Raw genomic sequence first — 18,804 nt, 5'->3', positions numbered from 1 at the left:
CATCTACAAAGGCACTCAAAAGGAAATAGAGTTTAGCTTACTAAACCAGAAAACACATCTATTGCACAATAAAATTATCATTCAGTTGGTTCCAACAATAATTACAGCCACAAAATTGCATGGTATAAACCCTCCTTGTTAACCACACACAAGAAAACTATAAGCATTAAAACAGGCCATCCTAAATTGTAAGCATTTTTATACACTTGGCAATAAAAATTTCTAGTTTCCATGATCAAGCTCAATATATCATCTGAAGTTCATTTTACTTTAGCACAGATGCCAACTATTGCTGAACAGTTGAAGTAAGTATTCGTCAACTAGTTCCCAAAACGGTAACAAAACAAAAAAAAACAAAAAAACAAAAAAATTGGCTTGCAAGTAGTAATCATTAGTCTTTCTCAAAATAAAAGAAGACATCCTCAAGTGGTTAATATATACGATGCTCAAACCACTATGAAGAAGAGAACTACAACCAGTTAAGTGAAATAAAACACCAGAACAATTTTCCGGTGTCACGCTCGGAGCAAAGAATTTTTGGGAGGAAGAATTGAAAGGGAACAGAAACAATCATCAGCAACCTATAACAAATTCAATCATAAGCTTAATAAGACCATAAAAACATAAGCACCTTCTAAAACTAATCGTATTCCGTATTGTAGCGAACTTCTTTATTACAGTAAAAATATTAAGGGATAAAAGCACAAAAAGAAAGGGAAAAGACTTAATAATTACTCACATCATGTCAATTGTGTCTTGAAAATCATGTTCATAACTGTTGATGCGAACCTCAATCGACACGCTTTGAGACCCAACAAAAATATTGGAATACTTGCCGAAGAAAGCTAAAAATTCAGTTTTTTTGATAGAAACCTTGACCCAACGTTTATAATCGAAACGCGAACCAAAGGTATAAGTAATAGACCTGGACCCAATGATTATAATGAATCACGAACCAAAGGTATAAAGTTTGAACGCCATAAGGAAGAATCCCTGATAAGTTCACAGTTCTTGAAGAACCAAAAGAAGAGCAAAGCCTCACCTTTTCTGATTTTTTATTCACTAATTTTTCTATTACAATAAGTGCATGCTATTTATATGACATGACTGGAAATAGAAAATATAAAAAAGTACTAAATAATAAAACCCTAAATAAAAGTTGATTTGGTCTGAAATTAGCTGATCCAAAATAGGAAAAATAGCTAAAAACGTTCTAAATAATAAAAGCCTAAAATTAAGGTAGATCTGGTCCAAAACTAGATGCTCCAGACTAGGAAAAATATCTATTAACTAATATGGAGCTGGAAAATCAATCAACCATTAATCCACACCATAAATCATGCCCAATTAAGCCAGATCAGCCCTCAATAGCTTGGATTAAATTTATTACGCCTTCATCTTCCTTTGGGCCAAGCTTGGAATGTCCTCCGTTAGAATCAGCTCAAATCTCTTGAACAAGCCCATTAAGTGCTTCTTTGATCTTCTTGGATCTTTCTTTAGTAATAGGCCCAACTGGAACATGCAATGGATCCTTGAATGCTTGTTGATTCTCATCAACTGTTCTAAAAGTATGATAATTGACGTCACTAGTTGTATTATATAATCCAAAAGGCTTATAAAACTCTATCTTATTGTTTAAACCTGTCTTCTGCTTCTCCACACTTATTATGACAACAATGAACTAAAACATAACAAGAAACAACTTTAAAGACCATAAAATATTGACACAGAAGAAGGAAGAATGATGACACAAACAATCTAACCAAAAGTACAACAGCATCAGATCACTAAAAAAAAAAAAAAAAAAAGGACAATATATCTAGTTTTCTTTTGCCCTCTTTCCCTGCAATCCAAGTAGTAAAATGCTCTCTTTAAAAACAGTACAGAAAATTCAAGTAAGAAATTTGGGGGTTCCAGATGCTACTATTCTTTTTTGTTCCTAGTGTAGGGTCTTTTTCATATTGTTTTTGTAGTTTTGTGCTTCTTGTCCAGTTTGTTCCAACCCCATTGAGAAAAGAACTGTATATTTAGTCATTTTCTCTTCTTTTTGTTTTTGTCCTGCACAAGTTCTCTTTTAGACTAAAAGAACAGCCATCCCATGTCTATGATTACTTTAACTACAGCTTGCAATCCCAGATACCACAACACAGTTAAGAAAAAAAAAAAAGCAATAAATATTAAGTACATAGCAGCCAAAAAGAAAAATACCCATGTGAGTAAGAGGGAGATATTAGCGTTATAGAAGAAGAACATGGCAATCTTGTTGATTCCAAGAATGAAAGCTCAGTCCCTAATGGCAGAGCATATATAATTCTGATGATTACATGCTTCTTCCTTATGAGTTAGAGATGCTTTTTAATACTTGGGTTTGTTAACTTGCACGACAGTGATAGTCTTTCTTCAAATTGTTAAAAGAGTATTCTTAGGAGAACATTCTTGTTCTTCCCGAAATATGGGTTGAATTATTCTCGGTGCTAAAAAGAGAATTTAAGCAAACCCTTTTGCATACTTCAATCCATTGAAGCAAACCAGCAATAGGTAAGCACAATAATATCATATAAACAAAACAAAACCAAAAAAAAAACCAAAAAAACGGAGGCTTTATTATCTTCTCACCAACCAAACAACAGGGAAAAACAGAGGCAAACAGAGTTCAAGCTAAAACCTAGAATATTTTTCTCAAAATCCAAATGCAAAACACACAAATCAGATAAATAAACAAGGTGAGAGAGTACAGAAATGTTGAGGTAGCACCGTCTTGGGTCGGAGGAGACTGGCCGTGACAAAATCGGGAAATGGGTACCGTTTCTTATGCTCGTCGGCGCCGCTGACAGAGGAGATGGCGTCGCTGTACACGTCGGAGAGATGGGTGTTCTTCATTGGTGACGGTCCTAACGAGGCGAGGGAGGTTGAGAAATTTTTCTAGGTTCGGGTTTCTGCTTTGGGAGAGTGACAGGGCTGAAGGGGGAAGGGGAAATGGGAAATGAGAAAAGAGAAGCTGATGGGGATGAGTACCAAGGCGCGGGTAACAAAACAGAAGCATCTGACCAAGTGACAGAGCTGGGGCTCACAAATAGTGTGAAAAATTGTTGAGTTATGGCATTTCAGTGATAGGCCAAACGGGTATTAATTTTAGAGTGATGGGTGATTAGTGATGAAAAATGAGTAATGAGTGATGAGTGATGAGTGATGGAAATTGAGTGATGAAAATTGAGTGATGAAAATGGTGGAGCCAAACAACCTCTTAGTTATTGGCTTATTATTGCTAAGGAATTTCGGCCTTGCATTCATAGATGCTCCAATGTGGATCATTTCATTGAGGATGCAATTAAAATAGCAGTATTGTAGTTAGAAATATTTTTCCATATCTGGGGCAAATCTAAATTTATCAATAATTTAAAGTCTATACTCTATATAATAACACATGTGTGTGTATGTAGAAGATTTGTAGTTTAAGCATGTCATTAACATAATTTATTATATAGAGTAAATTGTAATTTACACCGTAAAGTTTAGAGTCATTTTGATTTTTTTCCTCTGTTTGAATACAATTTATTTTGCTGAAAACTGAAAACATTGTAGTAAAATAATTTTTAAATGTGTAAATAGTATCGTGGGACCCATTTTTAATATTTTTTTCTGAATAAAGTACTTGTGGATCCTTTGAACAGTGTATGAATAGTGTTGAACAGTGCACTCTGTTGGAGAAAATCTGAAATGCATGAACAGTACATGGGTGGAAAAGTCAAACTTTATGGCTAAAAAAAAAAATATGAAAACGCAAATGCAGTAGATGTTCACGAGTCCCACAAACTTTACTTTTCAGTAACTTTTTCATTAAAAATGGGTCTCATGATACTATTTACACATTTAAAAATTATTTTATTACAGTGATTTTAGTTTTCAGTTTTCAGTTTTAGCAAAATAAGTTCTATCCAAACCGATCTTAAGTCTAATGTAACCTTATATCCATGTTTGGTGCGGATGTGTTTGTAAAGTGTCAAAAAAACACCTACAATCTTAATAATCACTAGTCCAATCAAACATGACATATCATTCAAAAATATAATACTTAAAATCTATTTCTTTCAATCACTACCCTTTCCAACCTCCCACCCCCATCATTCGCATCTCTTCAAATCGGAAAGCCTAAAGATATAACTTGTCATTGGTTGTTTTTAAAACTTAAAACTAAATTGCTCCTTGAGGTTATAAGATTAAGGAATGTGGATTTCACGATGGGTTTGATATCTAATTGCTGAGTATGGCAGTCGTGAAGGATTTTTTTTTTTTTGGGTAGAGTTTACATTTATCTTCATTAAAATGGTATATTTGTTAGTTTTTTTTTTTTTTTTTTTTTTTTTGGGCATGAATAAGTTGTTTTGCAAACCTTTAGGTGCCAAAATACAACTTGCGAATCACATAGAGTTATTCCAAACCATTACTATTACTTAATAAGAATCATTAAGGATTAAGTAATAACGATTTTGAAACTATAGAGTAAACATTGACTCAATTAAAACTTCTAAGTAATTTTATTTGAAAGTAAGATCAAACTCTCAGGTTTATCATGAAATCATCATCCCTTAAATTTCTCTCTCATCCTTCACAATACCAAAATTTCACACACAAAATAATTGCAGAGAATTCTAATCTAGTTTTATTTCAGGAAAACTCTGCAAATCACCACTAAATTGCACATTATCCTAATTTTCTTTACTATTCTGCACTATCATATCACTAATCACATAGTAATTGCTTCATCCCTGACTCAAAACCTCAACTTGTATTAATGAAGGGTATGGTGAAGGAGCATTGTCAATCCAGCTGTTGATGATGAAATTATAATCTTCAATCAAGAATGTCGATAATAGACCAAAAAAATTATATTTAGCATAGGAATGTCCTATAAAATGACACGACCAACTTGCTACAATATGAAGAAATGGAGACTGCTCCTTTCCATAACCGCCTAATAAATGAGGTGGTCCATGGTCAATCGTAGTCCACATATTAGCACAGTAACTTGTCTCAGAATCTGATGAATTCAATAGAAAATTGATTTAGTCTGCTACAAGAAAATTTTGGATTTTTAGGATAAAAAACTATGAACAAGTCAGACTAATGGACAGAGTAAATAACTCATGTTGTTTTAGATTAAGAGTAGCACGCAAAATATGAAGCTACTGATGCAATGCTTTTACTACCTTTTAATGTTAGGCCACAATCTAGTTTTATCTGAATTAAGAAATCCATCCAACAATTTTAACCAATCCCAAAAACTATTCTAACTAAAATGATCAAATCAATAAGAAAATAATTCAATGACACGCAAAACACCAAAATGTACGAGAAAAACATTTTTTAAGAGAAGCATCATGGGACCAACCTGGGACAAGGAAACCCAAAGGTAACCAAGTTAATTTTTCTTTTTTGTCAAGAAAACCCAATTAGCTAACCAAATCACCACAGAAATTTGAGAAAATTTCCCAACATTTAAAGCAGCTTCACCACTCCTAAAACAAAGTGAAAATGGTAGCTCAAAAGGGTTCTAGGCTTGTCGCAAAAAGCATCATCTCCTTTACATGTGACCATTTCAATCCTTATCGAGCGGATGCTACTCTTTTAGAATTTCTAATGCTAACAAAGAAATTGAAGAACCATTAGCACTTAGCAGATAATGGCTGAGAAAGCAGCCATGTGCTTGATGGGGTCCAATAGTAATACCAAAAGGCCAAAGTAGATGTGCCATTAATTATATAAAATGGATACGTTAAAAAACTAAAATACAAAAGAAAATCAAATGTCACAGAACTTATAGCTGTGGAGGAAAACACTGGTGTGAAAACTATGCAAAGAGTCGTATTAGGATATTCAGAATGGACAATCAAATAATGTCTGTTTTATGTATCTATCTGCATTATGATATGGTAGATAAGGTTTGTTCATAATCCATGGACCGCTCCAAAGGTAACCAAGTTAATTTTTCTTTTTTGTCAAGAAAACCCAATTAGCTAACCAAATCACCACAGAAATTTGAGAAAATTTCCCAACATTTAAAGCAGCTTCACCACTCCTAAAACAAAGTGAAAATGGTAGCTCAAAAGGGTTCTAGGCTTGTCGCAAAAAGCATCATCTCCTTTACATGTGACCATTTCAATCCTTATCGAGCGGATGCTACTCTTTTAGAATTTCTAATGCTAACAAAGAAATTGAAGAACCATTAGCACTTAGCAGATAATGGCTGAGAAAGCAGCCATGTGCTTGATGGGGTCCAATAGTAATACCAAAAGGCCAAAGTAGATGTGCCATTAATTATATAAAATGGATACGTTAAAAAACTAAAATACAAAAGAAAATCAAATGTCACAGAACTTATAGCTGTGGAGGAAAACACTGGTGTGAAAACTATGCAAAGAGTCGTATTAGGATATTCAGAATGGACAATCAAATAATGTCTGTTTTATGTATCTATCTGCATTATGATATGGTAGATAAGGTTTGTTCATAATCCATGGACCGCCGGACAAGATGACATTTAATGTTATCTAAATAGGTCACTAGCAACATAATTGGAATAAGATGAGCCATTAAAAGGAGAAAGCAAGATGAATTAGGACTGACAAATACGTACAACCCTATTCATTTTCTAATTTCAAAACCATCATGAGTCAAGAAATTAAGATGGTATGTTGGTTCTAATTAAAGTATGAATAGGACATTCGTATTGTTGTTGTTTTGTTTGGTTTCCATATCATCAGGAGCAAAGAAATTTAAATGGTACGTTGGTTCTAATAAATGTACGATTAGGACTGGATGGTCCTCCACGTGGTTCTTTTTTCAGTAAGAAGTTTTATTTTGTTTATGTATAAATAAACATCCGCAACATAAGTACATTTTAAGTGGGCTAAGCTTAATTACAACTCCTTAGTTGTTGTACTTTAGGTTCCTAATTGAAATCAACCACATGATTTGACTGAATGCAACAAAAACAGTATTATTTTTATAAATAAATAAATAAAACAATTAAAGTCAACCATGTGGTTCATTAGCAAAATACAAGCACATAGTTAAATTCAATTGAAGAACATAAAGATACAAAACCTAAGAAACTGTAATTATAAAAGATAGCATCAATCATTATCTACATTCTGCGTGAATAGGTCAACGGCCCATAAAGAGTTTGGAACCAAGCAAGCATGCAAGCCTCTCAGGCTCTGACCGAAGCCCAAACATCCAGCCAATCCATTGCCATTTGGAACCAACATAGAATAAAACCTCTAATAGAATGCCAATTTTATCTGGGTACACAACTTCTCAAAATGACATATAAGTTTTGAAAACTTATATTAACAAAAAGAAATAGAAGTATAGGGCACAACAATATATGTATATACAAATCACGTAAACAGTGTGACTCTTTAAGGGGAAAAATAATACTGGTACAAACAATGAATGCTTATCACTCAACAATCAGTCATCCTTGTAGTCATTAGTAGGCTGTGCTTCAAAGCCCCCACCCGCTCTCTTCTCTAACGTGTAAGGCATATAGGTTCCAAGAATTCTATCCCACATAACGAAGAATGGCTGTGAGAAGTTGTACTTGCTGCCATACAGCTGATGGTGGACATCATGATATGCAGTATTGTTTTTGAAAAAGACGTGGAAGAGATTTCCGGGAAGCCATAACCCGCAGTGGTCATCTACTGTTTTGATGGTCGCAAAGGAGAAGAAGAAGATGGAGGCTCGAGGAGACATACCCGAGAGAAGAAAAGATAAAGCTCCACCAACTGTGTCAAGGAGAAGCCCCTCAATGGGGTGATTGTACAGAGCTCCAAATGAATAGGGTACAACAAGACGGTGATGTAGAGAATGGATATGCTTGTACAAGAACTTGTTGTGATGCATGTATCTGTGCATAAAGTATTGCCAAGTATCCAAGACCAACATAGCAGTAATGAATTGTCTAGCTAAAGCAATCAAGGATGATGGTGGAACCGTAGCATCACTGCCATCATTTCCCGTCACCTACATAATGCCATGACTACATTACAAATTGATAATTGAGTCTAAGCATGGTACTATATGCACAAATCAGCTGAAAATTATGGCAGCATAAAATGATGGAAAATGTATGGATTTACTAGCCAAATGATCATCAATATCAAAGGGAAACAGTGACAGGAAAAATAGGAAAGAAAAAAATGACTACAGAGCTCATGTTATAACAGAAAAAGAGACTTGGTGAGAAAACAACTGACTGCTGGTTAACATAAAAATAAATACCATACAAGTAACAGTCTCCACATGATCATACCTTCACCAATCAGATAGCCAAGGTTTCCGTAAAATTCTCCACATATCAGATAAATCAATAAAAAATTTCATTCGACCCAACTCTTCTTAACCAAAGCTACATCATAATCAACTAAAACATATAGCACATTAATTTATTACCTTTTTTCACGATTAGTTTGCCCCTGTAATTTATTTATATAAAATTTTTATAAGTTACCTTGCCCCAATTACTTCAGGCTAAAAATACTTTTCCTTGCCATTTCAAGCAATTCATGCAATGTTCTTTTGATGGAAAATTTTTTCCAACATTTTCTAATGGTGCAACCATAAATCTTGGTTAATAGAAGCTCTTCCATAACCCAAAAAGGGCTTAAATGTTTTACGATGCTGAGGAATGTGGAATATTTTCCACATTATACAGCTTCCCTTCTCAATAGAATAGAACAGAGGGGAAAAACTCTAAAGTCTCAATAATAAGCTTCTCTCTTTATCACACATTACATGCAATATTAAAGATTTTCCATGTGGGCCAAACAGCAGAAAGAGTTTTTAGGATCATTTTCAAGGTTGCATCCTAACACAGTTAAACAAGTCATTTCCCTATTGTTTTCAGGTAAAAACATTTTTCCTGACCCCAGGAAATTAGTATATGTTGAACACACAGTGTCAATCAGTATATAATTAGTCATAATATATTACATAATAGTCGCATACAAGTGATGCAAAACTAATTAATCATCTAGTGGCCGTACTCACATTTGTCATAAGGTTAGTGTAACACCAGGACACCAAAAGAGTGGCAATTTGGCCCTAAGCAGACCGTCCACCTTATATTATGAGATGTGGAAAATTTTGATCCCTAACTAGACATAACTAGCTCAAGTGTGCTCCTTTATGACCTTATGTTGATAATAGTAAGTCACAAACCATTTCCTTATTTGTACCTGGATACAACCAGTTACCCACAATGCCTCATAGAGAGCTTGCACTATATCATGTCAATATAAAAGTAATAAAACTGAACTGTCCAGTAAGAATATTTCTAAAGCTATAAACACTTTGAAGTGCTTTCAGGAATTCCAAGTGACATGATTCTGGAACCACCTTATAGGATAGGTTCAAAATATAAGCGCATGGAGGTGCAAAGCCATGGTGAGGTTGGCTTATACTTATATATTGCTTCCTGACCCAAGGAAACCATATTTAACATATGAGTCCAAATTTGGTATGGATGGGATGTAAAACATTTACACCATCCAATAAAAGATTGTCACATCAATTTTTTACTTAAAACTCAATACACCTTACCACAAATAATAACATCTCAATAAACTCACAATTAAGTTGGATTTTCAAATAGATATTAAAATCAATTGAGTGTGGTTGTGCCTATTCTATAATATGTAATATGATGATGTGGCATATTGGGATTGAAGGGGTAAAAGTTGGGTTTTACACCGCATCCTTCTAAAATTTAATCTCTTAACATATTAAATTACAACATCCCCTATTCACGGATGAAAAAGTTCCAGAATTATATAAAGCCCTAGAGTATAATTAATCTAGTCATCCCATAAGGGAAAAATTCATACAATTTCAGAATTTTTCTTGAAAAGTGAACAGAAAATATATTAAAAGAAGACAATAAAGAATAAGCCAGCATCAAAACAATCTATGGTGAAAGGTTATAGTCAAGAAAGACATCAAAAGACACTAGAAAATCCAATAATTAAAAGCTATTATTATAACCAGCAAAATCATTGTTATAAGAATAAGCTAGTATTAGTGTATTACACCGCCTAATCAAATATGGTAATCAACGATTATGCATATGAATGTCATAAATTAAACATCCTGGTCAGCAACAAGAATAATGATATTACTTACCATAGCACAGACATCAATAACAACAACAAAACAATCAATAGAAACCCAACAAAAAAAAAAGAAAAAGAAAAAGAAAAAAGGAGTGTCCTATCAACATGTGACCAATTTTCTCATACAAAAGCAGCAACTTAACATAAATTGTCAAACATTTCTATTAAAAAAAAGACACTAAACACAATTTTTTAAAAACAAATCCTAAGTTATAAAGTCAATAACCCAATTGGATGTTTCATCTAAAAAAAACCAAATGAATCAATATTTTTGTACTAACAGACCCAAAACTCAATTAAAAGTAACCAAAAAAAAGTTACCTTGAACAATAAGATTGCAACAATAGCCTGAATAGTTTGTTGAAGAAGGACTCCTTTGACCACAGTAGCCTTTGAAACCAAGTTCTTCTCATCCTCGTCTTTCTTAGAGTGCAACCGGTAATTCTCAAAGCACCCCAACAAAACATAAATCCCAGAATACAACCAATAAACCAAGATTGGGACAAAAGTTCCCAACAAATCATCTGAAATCTCAAAACCCATTTTGGAAAACAATGAAAAGAGTTAGAATTTGAAGGAAAGATGGTAAATTTGCATGAGAATTTAAAAACCCCCCTCCCCAAATAAAAAATCAAACCCTAACTCTCTCTCTCTTTCTCTCTCTAAATGGGAAAGTGGGGACCTTTGACCTTTTCACACAATGCTAGGCAGGCTTTGTTTATATATTAGAGAAAATTGAATGTGTTTGAATGAATGTTTTTTTTTTTTAATTTTTTTTATTATCCCACAAATTAATTTTGATTTTTTTTTTTTTTTTTTTTTTATTGATAATAGAGTCTAAGCATGGTACTATATGCACAAATCAGCTGAAAATTATGGCAGCATAAAATGATGGAAAATGTATGGATTTACTAGCCAAATGATCATCAATATCAATGGGAAACAGTGACAGGAAAAATAGGAAAGAAAAAAATGACTACAGAGCTCATGTTATAACAGAAAAAGAGACTTGGTGAGAAAACAACTGACTGCTGGTTAACATAAAAATAAATACCATACAAGTAACAGTCTCCACATGATCATACCTTCACCAATCAGATAGCCAAGGTTTCCGTAAAATTCTCCACATATCAGATAAATCAATAAAAAATTTCATTCGACCCAACTCTTCTTAACCAAAGCTACATCATAATCAACTAAAACATATAGCACATTAATTTATAACCTTTTTTCACGATTAGTTTGCCCCTGTAATTTATTTATATAAAATTTTTATAAGTTACCTTGCCCCAATTACTTCAGGCTAAAAATACTTTTCCTTGCCATTTCAAGCAATTCATGCAATGTTCTTTTGATGGAAATTTTTTTCCAACATTTTCTAATGGTGCAACCATAAATCTTGGTTAATAGAAGCTCTTCCATAACCCAAAAAGGGCTTAAATGTTTTACGATGCTGAGGAATGTGGAATATTTTCCACATTATACAGCTTCCCTTCTCAATAGAATAGAACAGAGGGGGGAAAAACTCTAAAGTCTCAATAATAAGCTTCTCTCTTTATCACACATTACATGCAATATTAAAGATTTTCAATGTGGGCCAAACAGCAGAAAGAGTTTTTAGGATCATTTTCAAGGTTGCATCCTAACACAGTTAAACAAGTCATTTCCCTATTGTTTTCAGGTAAAAACATTTTTCCTGACCCCAGGAAATTAGTATATGTTGAAACACATAGTGTCAATCAGTATATATATATTTTTTGGATAATCGTCAATCAGTATATAATTAGTCATAATATATTACATAATAGTCGCATACAAGTGATGCAAAACTAATTAATCATCTAGTGGCCGTACTCACATTTGTCATAAGGTTAGTGTAACACCAGGACACCAAAAGAGTGGCAATTTGGCCCTAAGCAGACCGTCCATCTTATATTATGAGATGTGGAAAATTTTGACCCCTAACTAGACATAACTAGCTCAAGTGTGCTCCTTTATGACCTTATGTTGATCAATAGTAAGTCACAAACCATTTCCTTATTTGTACCTGGATACAACCAGTTACCCACAATGCCTCATAGAGAGCTTGCACTATATCATGTCAATATAAAAGTAATAAAACTGAACTGTCCAGTAAGAATATTTCTAAAGCTATAAACACTTTGAAGTGCTTTCAGGAATTCCAAGTGACATGATTCCGGAACCACCTTATAGGATAGGTTCAAAATAGAAGCGCATGGAGGTGCAAAGCCATGGTGAGGTTGGCTTATACTTATATATTGCTTCCTGACCCAAGGAAACCATATTTAACATATGAGTCCAAATTTGGTATGGATGGGATGTAAAACATTTACACCATCCAATAAAAGATTGTCACATCAATTTTTTACTTAAAACTCAATACACCTTACCACAAATAATAACATCTCAATAAACTCACAATTAAGTTGGATTTTCAAATAGATATTAAAATCAATTGAGTGTGGTGGTGCCTATTCTATAATATGTAATATGATGATGTGGCATATTGGGATTGAAGGGGTCAAACTTGGGTTTTACACCACATCCTTCTAAAATTTAATCTCTTAACATATTAAATTACAACATCCCCTATTCACGGATGAAAAAGTTCCAGAATTATATAAAGCCCTAGAGTATAATTAATCAAGTAATCCCACAAGGGAAAAATTCATACAATTTCAGAATTTTTCTTGAAAAGTGAACAGAAAAATATATTAAAAGAAGACAATAAGTAGAGAAGAAGAAAAGGAAAAAAAATAAAGAATAAGCCAGCATCAAAACAATCTATGGTGAAAGGTTATAGTCAAGAAAGACATCAAAAGACACTAGAAAATCCAATAATTAAAAGCTATTATTATAACCAGCAAAATCATTATTATAAGAATAAGCTAGTATTAGTGTATTACACCGCCTAATCAAATATGGTAATCAACGATTATGCATATGAATGTCGTAAATTAAACATCCTGGTCAGCAACAAGAATAATGATATTACTTACCATAGCACAGACGTCAATAAGAACAACAAAACAATCAATAGAAACCCAACAAAAAAGAAAAAGAAAAAGAAAAAAGGAGTGTCCTATCAACATGTGACCAATTTTCTCATACAAAAGCAGCAACTTAACATAAATTGTCAAACATTTCTATTAAAAAAAAGACACCAAACACAATTTTTTAAAAACAAATCCTAAGTTATAAAGTCAATAACCCAATTGGATGTTTCATCTAAAAAAACCAAATGAATCAATATTTTTGTACTAATAGAACCAAAAGTCAATTAAAAGTAACCAAAAAAAAGTTACCTTGAACAATAAGATTGCAACAATAGCCTGAATAGTTTGTTGAAGGAGGACTCCTTTGACCACAGTAGCCTTTGAAACCAAGTTCTTCTCATCCTCGTCTTTCTTAGAGTGCAACCGGTAATTCTCAAAGCACCCCAACAAAACATAAATCCCAGAATACAACCAATAAACCAAGATTGGGACAAAAGTTCCCAACAAATCATCTGAAATCTCAAAACCCATTTTGGAAAACAATGAAAAGAGTTAGAATTTGAAGGAAAGATGGTAAATTTGCATGAGAATTTTAAAACCCCCCTCCCCAAATAAAAAATCAAACCCTAACTCTCTCTCTTTCTCTCTCTAAATGGGAAAGTGGGGACCTTTGACCTTTTCACACAATGCTAGGCAGGCTTTGTTTATATATTAGAGAAAATTGAATGTGTTTGAATGAATGATATTTTTTATTTTCTTTTTTCTTTTTATTATCCCACAAATTAATTTTGAATTTCTTTTTTTTTTTTTTTTTACTATAAAACTATGGGTTGGTATTGAAATTGAATTATTTTTGGTAAAGAAGAAAAATCGGAGAGATCATAGATGAGAGAGAGAGAGAGAGAGAGAGAGACCCAGAAAATTCAAACTTTGTTGTTTGGTTTTGAATATTGTGAGGGTTATAATTATGTGTGTTCGGTTTTGTTTTAGAGTGTGTGAAATTGGCACGTGGCGTGTTGGGATTGGATTAGATTGGAGAAACAGCGAGTTTAGGTTGTAGGGGATCGAATCAATTGTTGTTGAGTTTGTGTGTGTTTTTCTCTCCGCGTGTTGTCGTGGACTTTGCAAACGACGCAGGATTTGACTGACCGGCTTTGGCTTCCGACGAAGTTGTGGGCGGGACCGTATCCGCGTGTGCATGTCGTTTTTCAGACACATGGTTTTTAACCTGCGGCTTGAACCTCATATTGACAACAGGGAAGATCAATGCCACCATTGATACGATATTCTGCCAACAAATTCTAAGATAGGCGTCGTTATTAATAGTTATTGATTAGGAAAAAAAAATTTAGTGGTGGATTTAAATTAAAATTGATAATATTTTATAAAAAAATGTTGTGGCTTTATTTCAAAATAATAAATAACTCATATTGAATAACTAAAACTAAAGTAACTTGTCTTGATATCTTCTAGAGTTTTCTGATAATATCTAAAGTTGGAGTTTTTTACTATAATTCATAATTGTCTAATTATAGAGTTTTTGATGGTTTCAAAAGGTGGAGGATTTAAAATCTTACTAATCTATTTAAAATAGTTAATTGAATTTTATCTATATCATCATATTTTAAAAAGTGGATTATCAAATTTTTAGCGTCGATTAAATTATTAATGATATAATAAAATTTAATTTAATTGTTTTAAAATTGATGTAGTCACTTTAAAAATTTTTAGGGTAAACTACGTATTTGGTCCCTATCTTTTACACTATATTTTAATTTGGTCCTTAAGTCTCTTATTGCATTGCCAATTTAGTCCATTCTATAACCTCTTGGATGAAAATTGCTAACATAGCAAACAATCAAAATAAATAATTAGTTTATTGCTACATCAACAGAAACTAATTTTTTATTTTGACTATTAGACACGACAGCAATTTCCATCCATAATATAACAATAGAGACTAAATTGACACGGTATTGAAATGTTGGAGATCAAATACGTAGTTTACCCAAACTTTTATAAAGGATTCTAATCTTTTGGGTAATGTACAATAGAGTTTTCAATCAAATTCAATTGTGTGATTATATTAGCCAATAAATTATATAGTTAATTTTAATTAAGGAACTTGAGGCAAAGTGCCTAAGAAATCTTACATAAGCTTTGTCCTATTTTAGTTTCTTTACAATTTGGAAGATGGACAAGTGATATTTGGTATAAAATTGGTTTTAAATCAACAAGCTACTGATAAAAGCGTTTCCACGATTATCAAGGTACTTTATAGGTTTGTGCTTCCATTACTCTTTTCTCACGGTGTTAGATTCCAAATAATATTTTTTCCAATATTATCAATTTAAAATAACAATTACACACAAGAACAAAAATATTTACGAAGAAAAAAAACTACCGGACAAACTTCAAATCGATTCATAATTATCAAATTAATTACAATAATTCTTAAGTTTATGCATAACTTGAGATCCACCAAATACAATAACAAACCCTCTTGTGTATGTTTTATGGCCTCTCACACACACTTTTTTTGTGTCTCACAACTAAAGAAAAACTTTTATTGTTTTTCTTTACTCTCACACACACATTAATTATTTATCTTGAAAGCGGCAACTAGGGCTGTCCATGACCCGCCCGGCCCGACCAAACCGCCCGAAACCCGATCATCTTCACCCGAAACCGTCGGATCAAGGCTTGTTCACGGTCGGACGCGGGTCGCCGGCGCAAGCACCCGAGACCATCGGTTCGAGTTGCGGGTTGGCTGTCTGAGAAACCGACGAACCCGACCCGCCCGATGAGCTGTTCTTTTCTCGTCGAAAATCGCCAGGTCCGGCGAAATCACCTTCAAATCCGAGCAGATCCGGCGAGTTCTCAACCATATGTGGTGAGATTTAGCCAGATCCGGCCATTCCCAACAGATTTCAGCGATTTTGGTGCAGATTTCGGCGATTTTGATGCAGATCCGGTGAGCTCTTACATTTTCCGGCGATGATTTGCAGATTCCGGCGATGATTTGCAGATTCCGGCGGTAATTTGCAGATTCTGGCGATACTTTCCAGCTCCGGCGACAACCCGATTTCCACCCGAACGGACCCGATCTCCACCCGAACCCAAAACCGATCCGACCGATTGATGCCGGCGGTCGGTCTCGGGTCAGTCTTCTGTCCACCCGACGCCGGCGGGTTGGGTTCGGGCTGGGTCGAAAACCGACCCGGCCCGACCCGTGGACACCCCTAAACAATATGTTTATAAAATGGATAGTTCATCACTTGTAATATTTGCATGCATTTCTAAAAGGGGTAGTTGTGTAAGTTTCATCTCTCGGTTGGCATTTAATGGCCTCTTTTCCTCACTTGTTGGAGATGATTTGGCTTATTCAGTATCACCCATATTTTTTGTACCTTGCGCATTTCCGAGTGGTTTAAACAATTGAAAAACTTCCTTTAACCTAACCCCACGGGTTCTATGAACATGGCCTCAAATATAATAGATGACAATAACTTATACCAAAATACTTGATATTTCCAGCTTTAAACAGACGAAATATAAAAATTTCCCAACCAATTGACGATTGTTGCCTAGGCTCCGCCTACAACCCAAAAATTTGTGGATAATAGTCCCAATTCGTTATCCATGGTATCATTCCAAAGCCAAATGAATACAACATATACAGAATAATAATCCACTCATTCAACTGTCCAAACCTTTTTCTCTACTCCTAGGTCTAGCTTTTATACCTTTAACACTTTGTTTTTTTTTTAGATTGCGTTAGATATTGTGTATGGCCATTTTTCATACCTCTGTTCGATCTCTTATTATGTGGCGGCTTCGAGAGACTCCATGGTGGCTACTTATGAAGACAAATTTCAGGTAGAGTCAATGTTCCTCTTGTTGTTCAATTAATCTCTTATTATGTGGTGAACTTAGAAGTCTCAACGGTGGCTACTTTGGAAGGTAAGTTGGTCTTATGTTTACAAATATGGCTAAATTTTTAAAATTAACATTTACCCAATTACGTAGGATTTTATTTTTAACTTAGCACTCAATTAGTTGTCTTGATGAAGAAAATTTAAGTTATAATATCTCATAAAATAATAAGAGATCGAACAGCGTAAGAGTCAAATAAATTTGGCATTTGTTTAAAAAATATCGAACGACTGTTCAAAAATCTGGAGTGTTCATAAAGTTTTCAAAAAATATCTCATAAATTTGGCATCTTGATTCAAAACAATAATGTTAGATAACCAATGTAAGTGTTAAATAAATCAGTAATCGAAGCTTACTCCTCATACAATGCTTTTGTGGTTCTTATAATTATATTTGTAATGTTATTTTCTTATTTATGTTTAACCATAAACATATCATCAATTCCAAATTAATTTTTCTCAACTCTACAACTTGTAATTTTTATATATATAACATGAGAAAGGTAGAAGTTTAAGAATCAAACTTAGTATGAAAATAATATTTACCTTAAACAAATACTGTTACTTATATGTTTATTAACATGTTTAGTACATAGTAAGTGAAATTTTTTACTCTAACTTATTTTATTTTAAAAAACATATTGTGAATAATTTTAAAAAAGGGGGGAAAAAAAACACAATGTAACAACCAACTATACATAACAGTTGGTATTTCATTAGCTTAAATAGTGTATGAATTTTGAAACACTAACACCATAATGCTGATTCATTTCATTTTTTCTAATTTACATGTAGGAATTAGAAAAGTATTTATACTCCGTCTTTCATTTGATTTTTCTTCTTATTGAAAATTTTCGTTTTTGACATTTTAGATTTCAAAAAATGTTTTATTGTTTAAATTTTGAAGGTCTCTACATTTTTTCTTTTATGTATATAACTTAGTAGAAAAAATATTCACATGAAATGAAAATAAAATATATATTTTTAAATTTTTTTTTTACATTTGTTGCAAGTTTATGTTTTAACATATTTGTGTATAACAACATGTTTATAAAATAGATAGTTCATCACTTGTAATATTCGCATGCATTTCTAAAAGGGGTAGTTGAGCAAGTTTCACCTCTCGATTGGTATTTAATGGCCTCTTTTCCTTACTTGTTGGAGACGATTTTCCTTCTTCAATATCACCCATATTTTTTGTACCTCGTTTATTTTCTAGTGGTTTAAACTTTAAACAATTGGAAAATTTCCTTTAACCTAAACCCACGAGTTCTAGGAACGGTTCAAATATAATACATTACAATAACTAATACCAAAATATTAGTAATAAATGTCTCAATATTTCCAGCTTCAAAGAGGTGAAATATAAAAATTCTCAATCAATTGATGATTGCTATCAAAAAATGCATGAAAATTAAAATTAGACTATTAACAATATACTAGATTATTAGAAAATTTAAAAATTATATAATTGGAGATTTAAAATATATAGCTATTTGGAATTTGAAAAGAATAAAATAAGATTAAAGAATGAATGAAGAAATAATATTTAAATGAAATAGAGAAATGATAGAGTATGTTGGAAAGTATAGTTGAAAAAGTAAGTAGGTAAAATGTAAAAATAACTGATCATTCTCCAAACAGTATAAAAATATGGAGATATTACTGGAGATGCTC

The 18,804-nt window shown here is 33.1% G+C and overlaps 1 protein-coding gene across 2 annotated transcripts; it reads right to left on the bottom strand.

The window, feature by feature from the left end:
* Positions 1–7,094: 7,094 nt before the first annotated feature.
* LOC112001532 (sphinganine C4-monooxygenase 1) lies at positions 7,095–13,937 on the bottom strand. 2 transcript variants are annotated; one of them, XM_024033714.2, is made up of 2 exons: positions 13,502–13,937; positions 7,095–8,028 (listed from the first exon to the last, which is right to left on the bottom strand). In XM_024033714.2, exons 1-2 carry the CDS (start codon positions 13,721–13,723, stop codon positions 7,474–7,476), a joined length of 777 nt encoding a protein of 258 aa, XP_023889482.1. In that variant the 5' UTR covers positions 13,724–13,937; the 3' UTR covers positions 7,095–7,473. The 2 variants fall into 2 exon arrangements, with proteins under 2 accessions (XP_023889482.1, XP_023889481.1); XM_024033713.2 differs by lacking the exon at positions 13,502–13,937 and adding an exon at positions 10,497–10,900.
* Positions 13,938–18,804: the final 4,867 nt, after the last annotated feature.

This window comes from Quercus suber, unplaced genomic scaffold, assembly GCF_002906115.3.
Source record: "Quercus suber isolate HL8 unplaced genomic scaffold, Cork oak 2.0 scaffold_140, whole genome shotgun sequence".
Classification (NCBI taxonomy): domain Eukaryota; kingdom Viridiplantae; phylum Streptophyta; class Magnoliopsida; order Fagales; family Fagaceae; genus Quercus; species Quercus suber.
This window is presented reverse-complemented; position numbering and strand designations above follow the sequence as displayed.

What these genes read in the sequence shown, in the direction of transcription:
- LOC112001532 (XM_024033714.2), bottom strand. Translation starts at nt 13,723, where the DNA reads ATGGGTTTTGAGATTTCAGATGATTTGTTGGGAACTTTTGTCCCAATC. An exon ending in TTGCAATCTTATTGTTCAAG is followed by an intron (nt 8,029 to 13,501) that starts GTAACTTTTTTT and finishes GGCATTATGTAG; the next exon opens with GTGACGGGAAATGATGGCAG.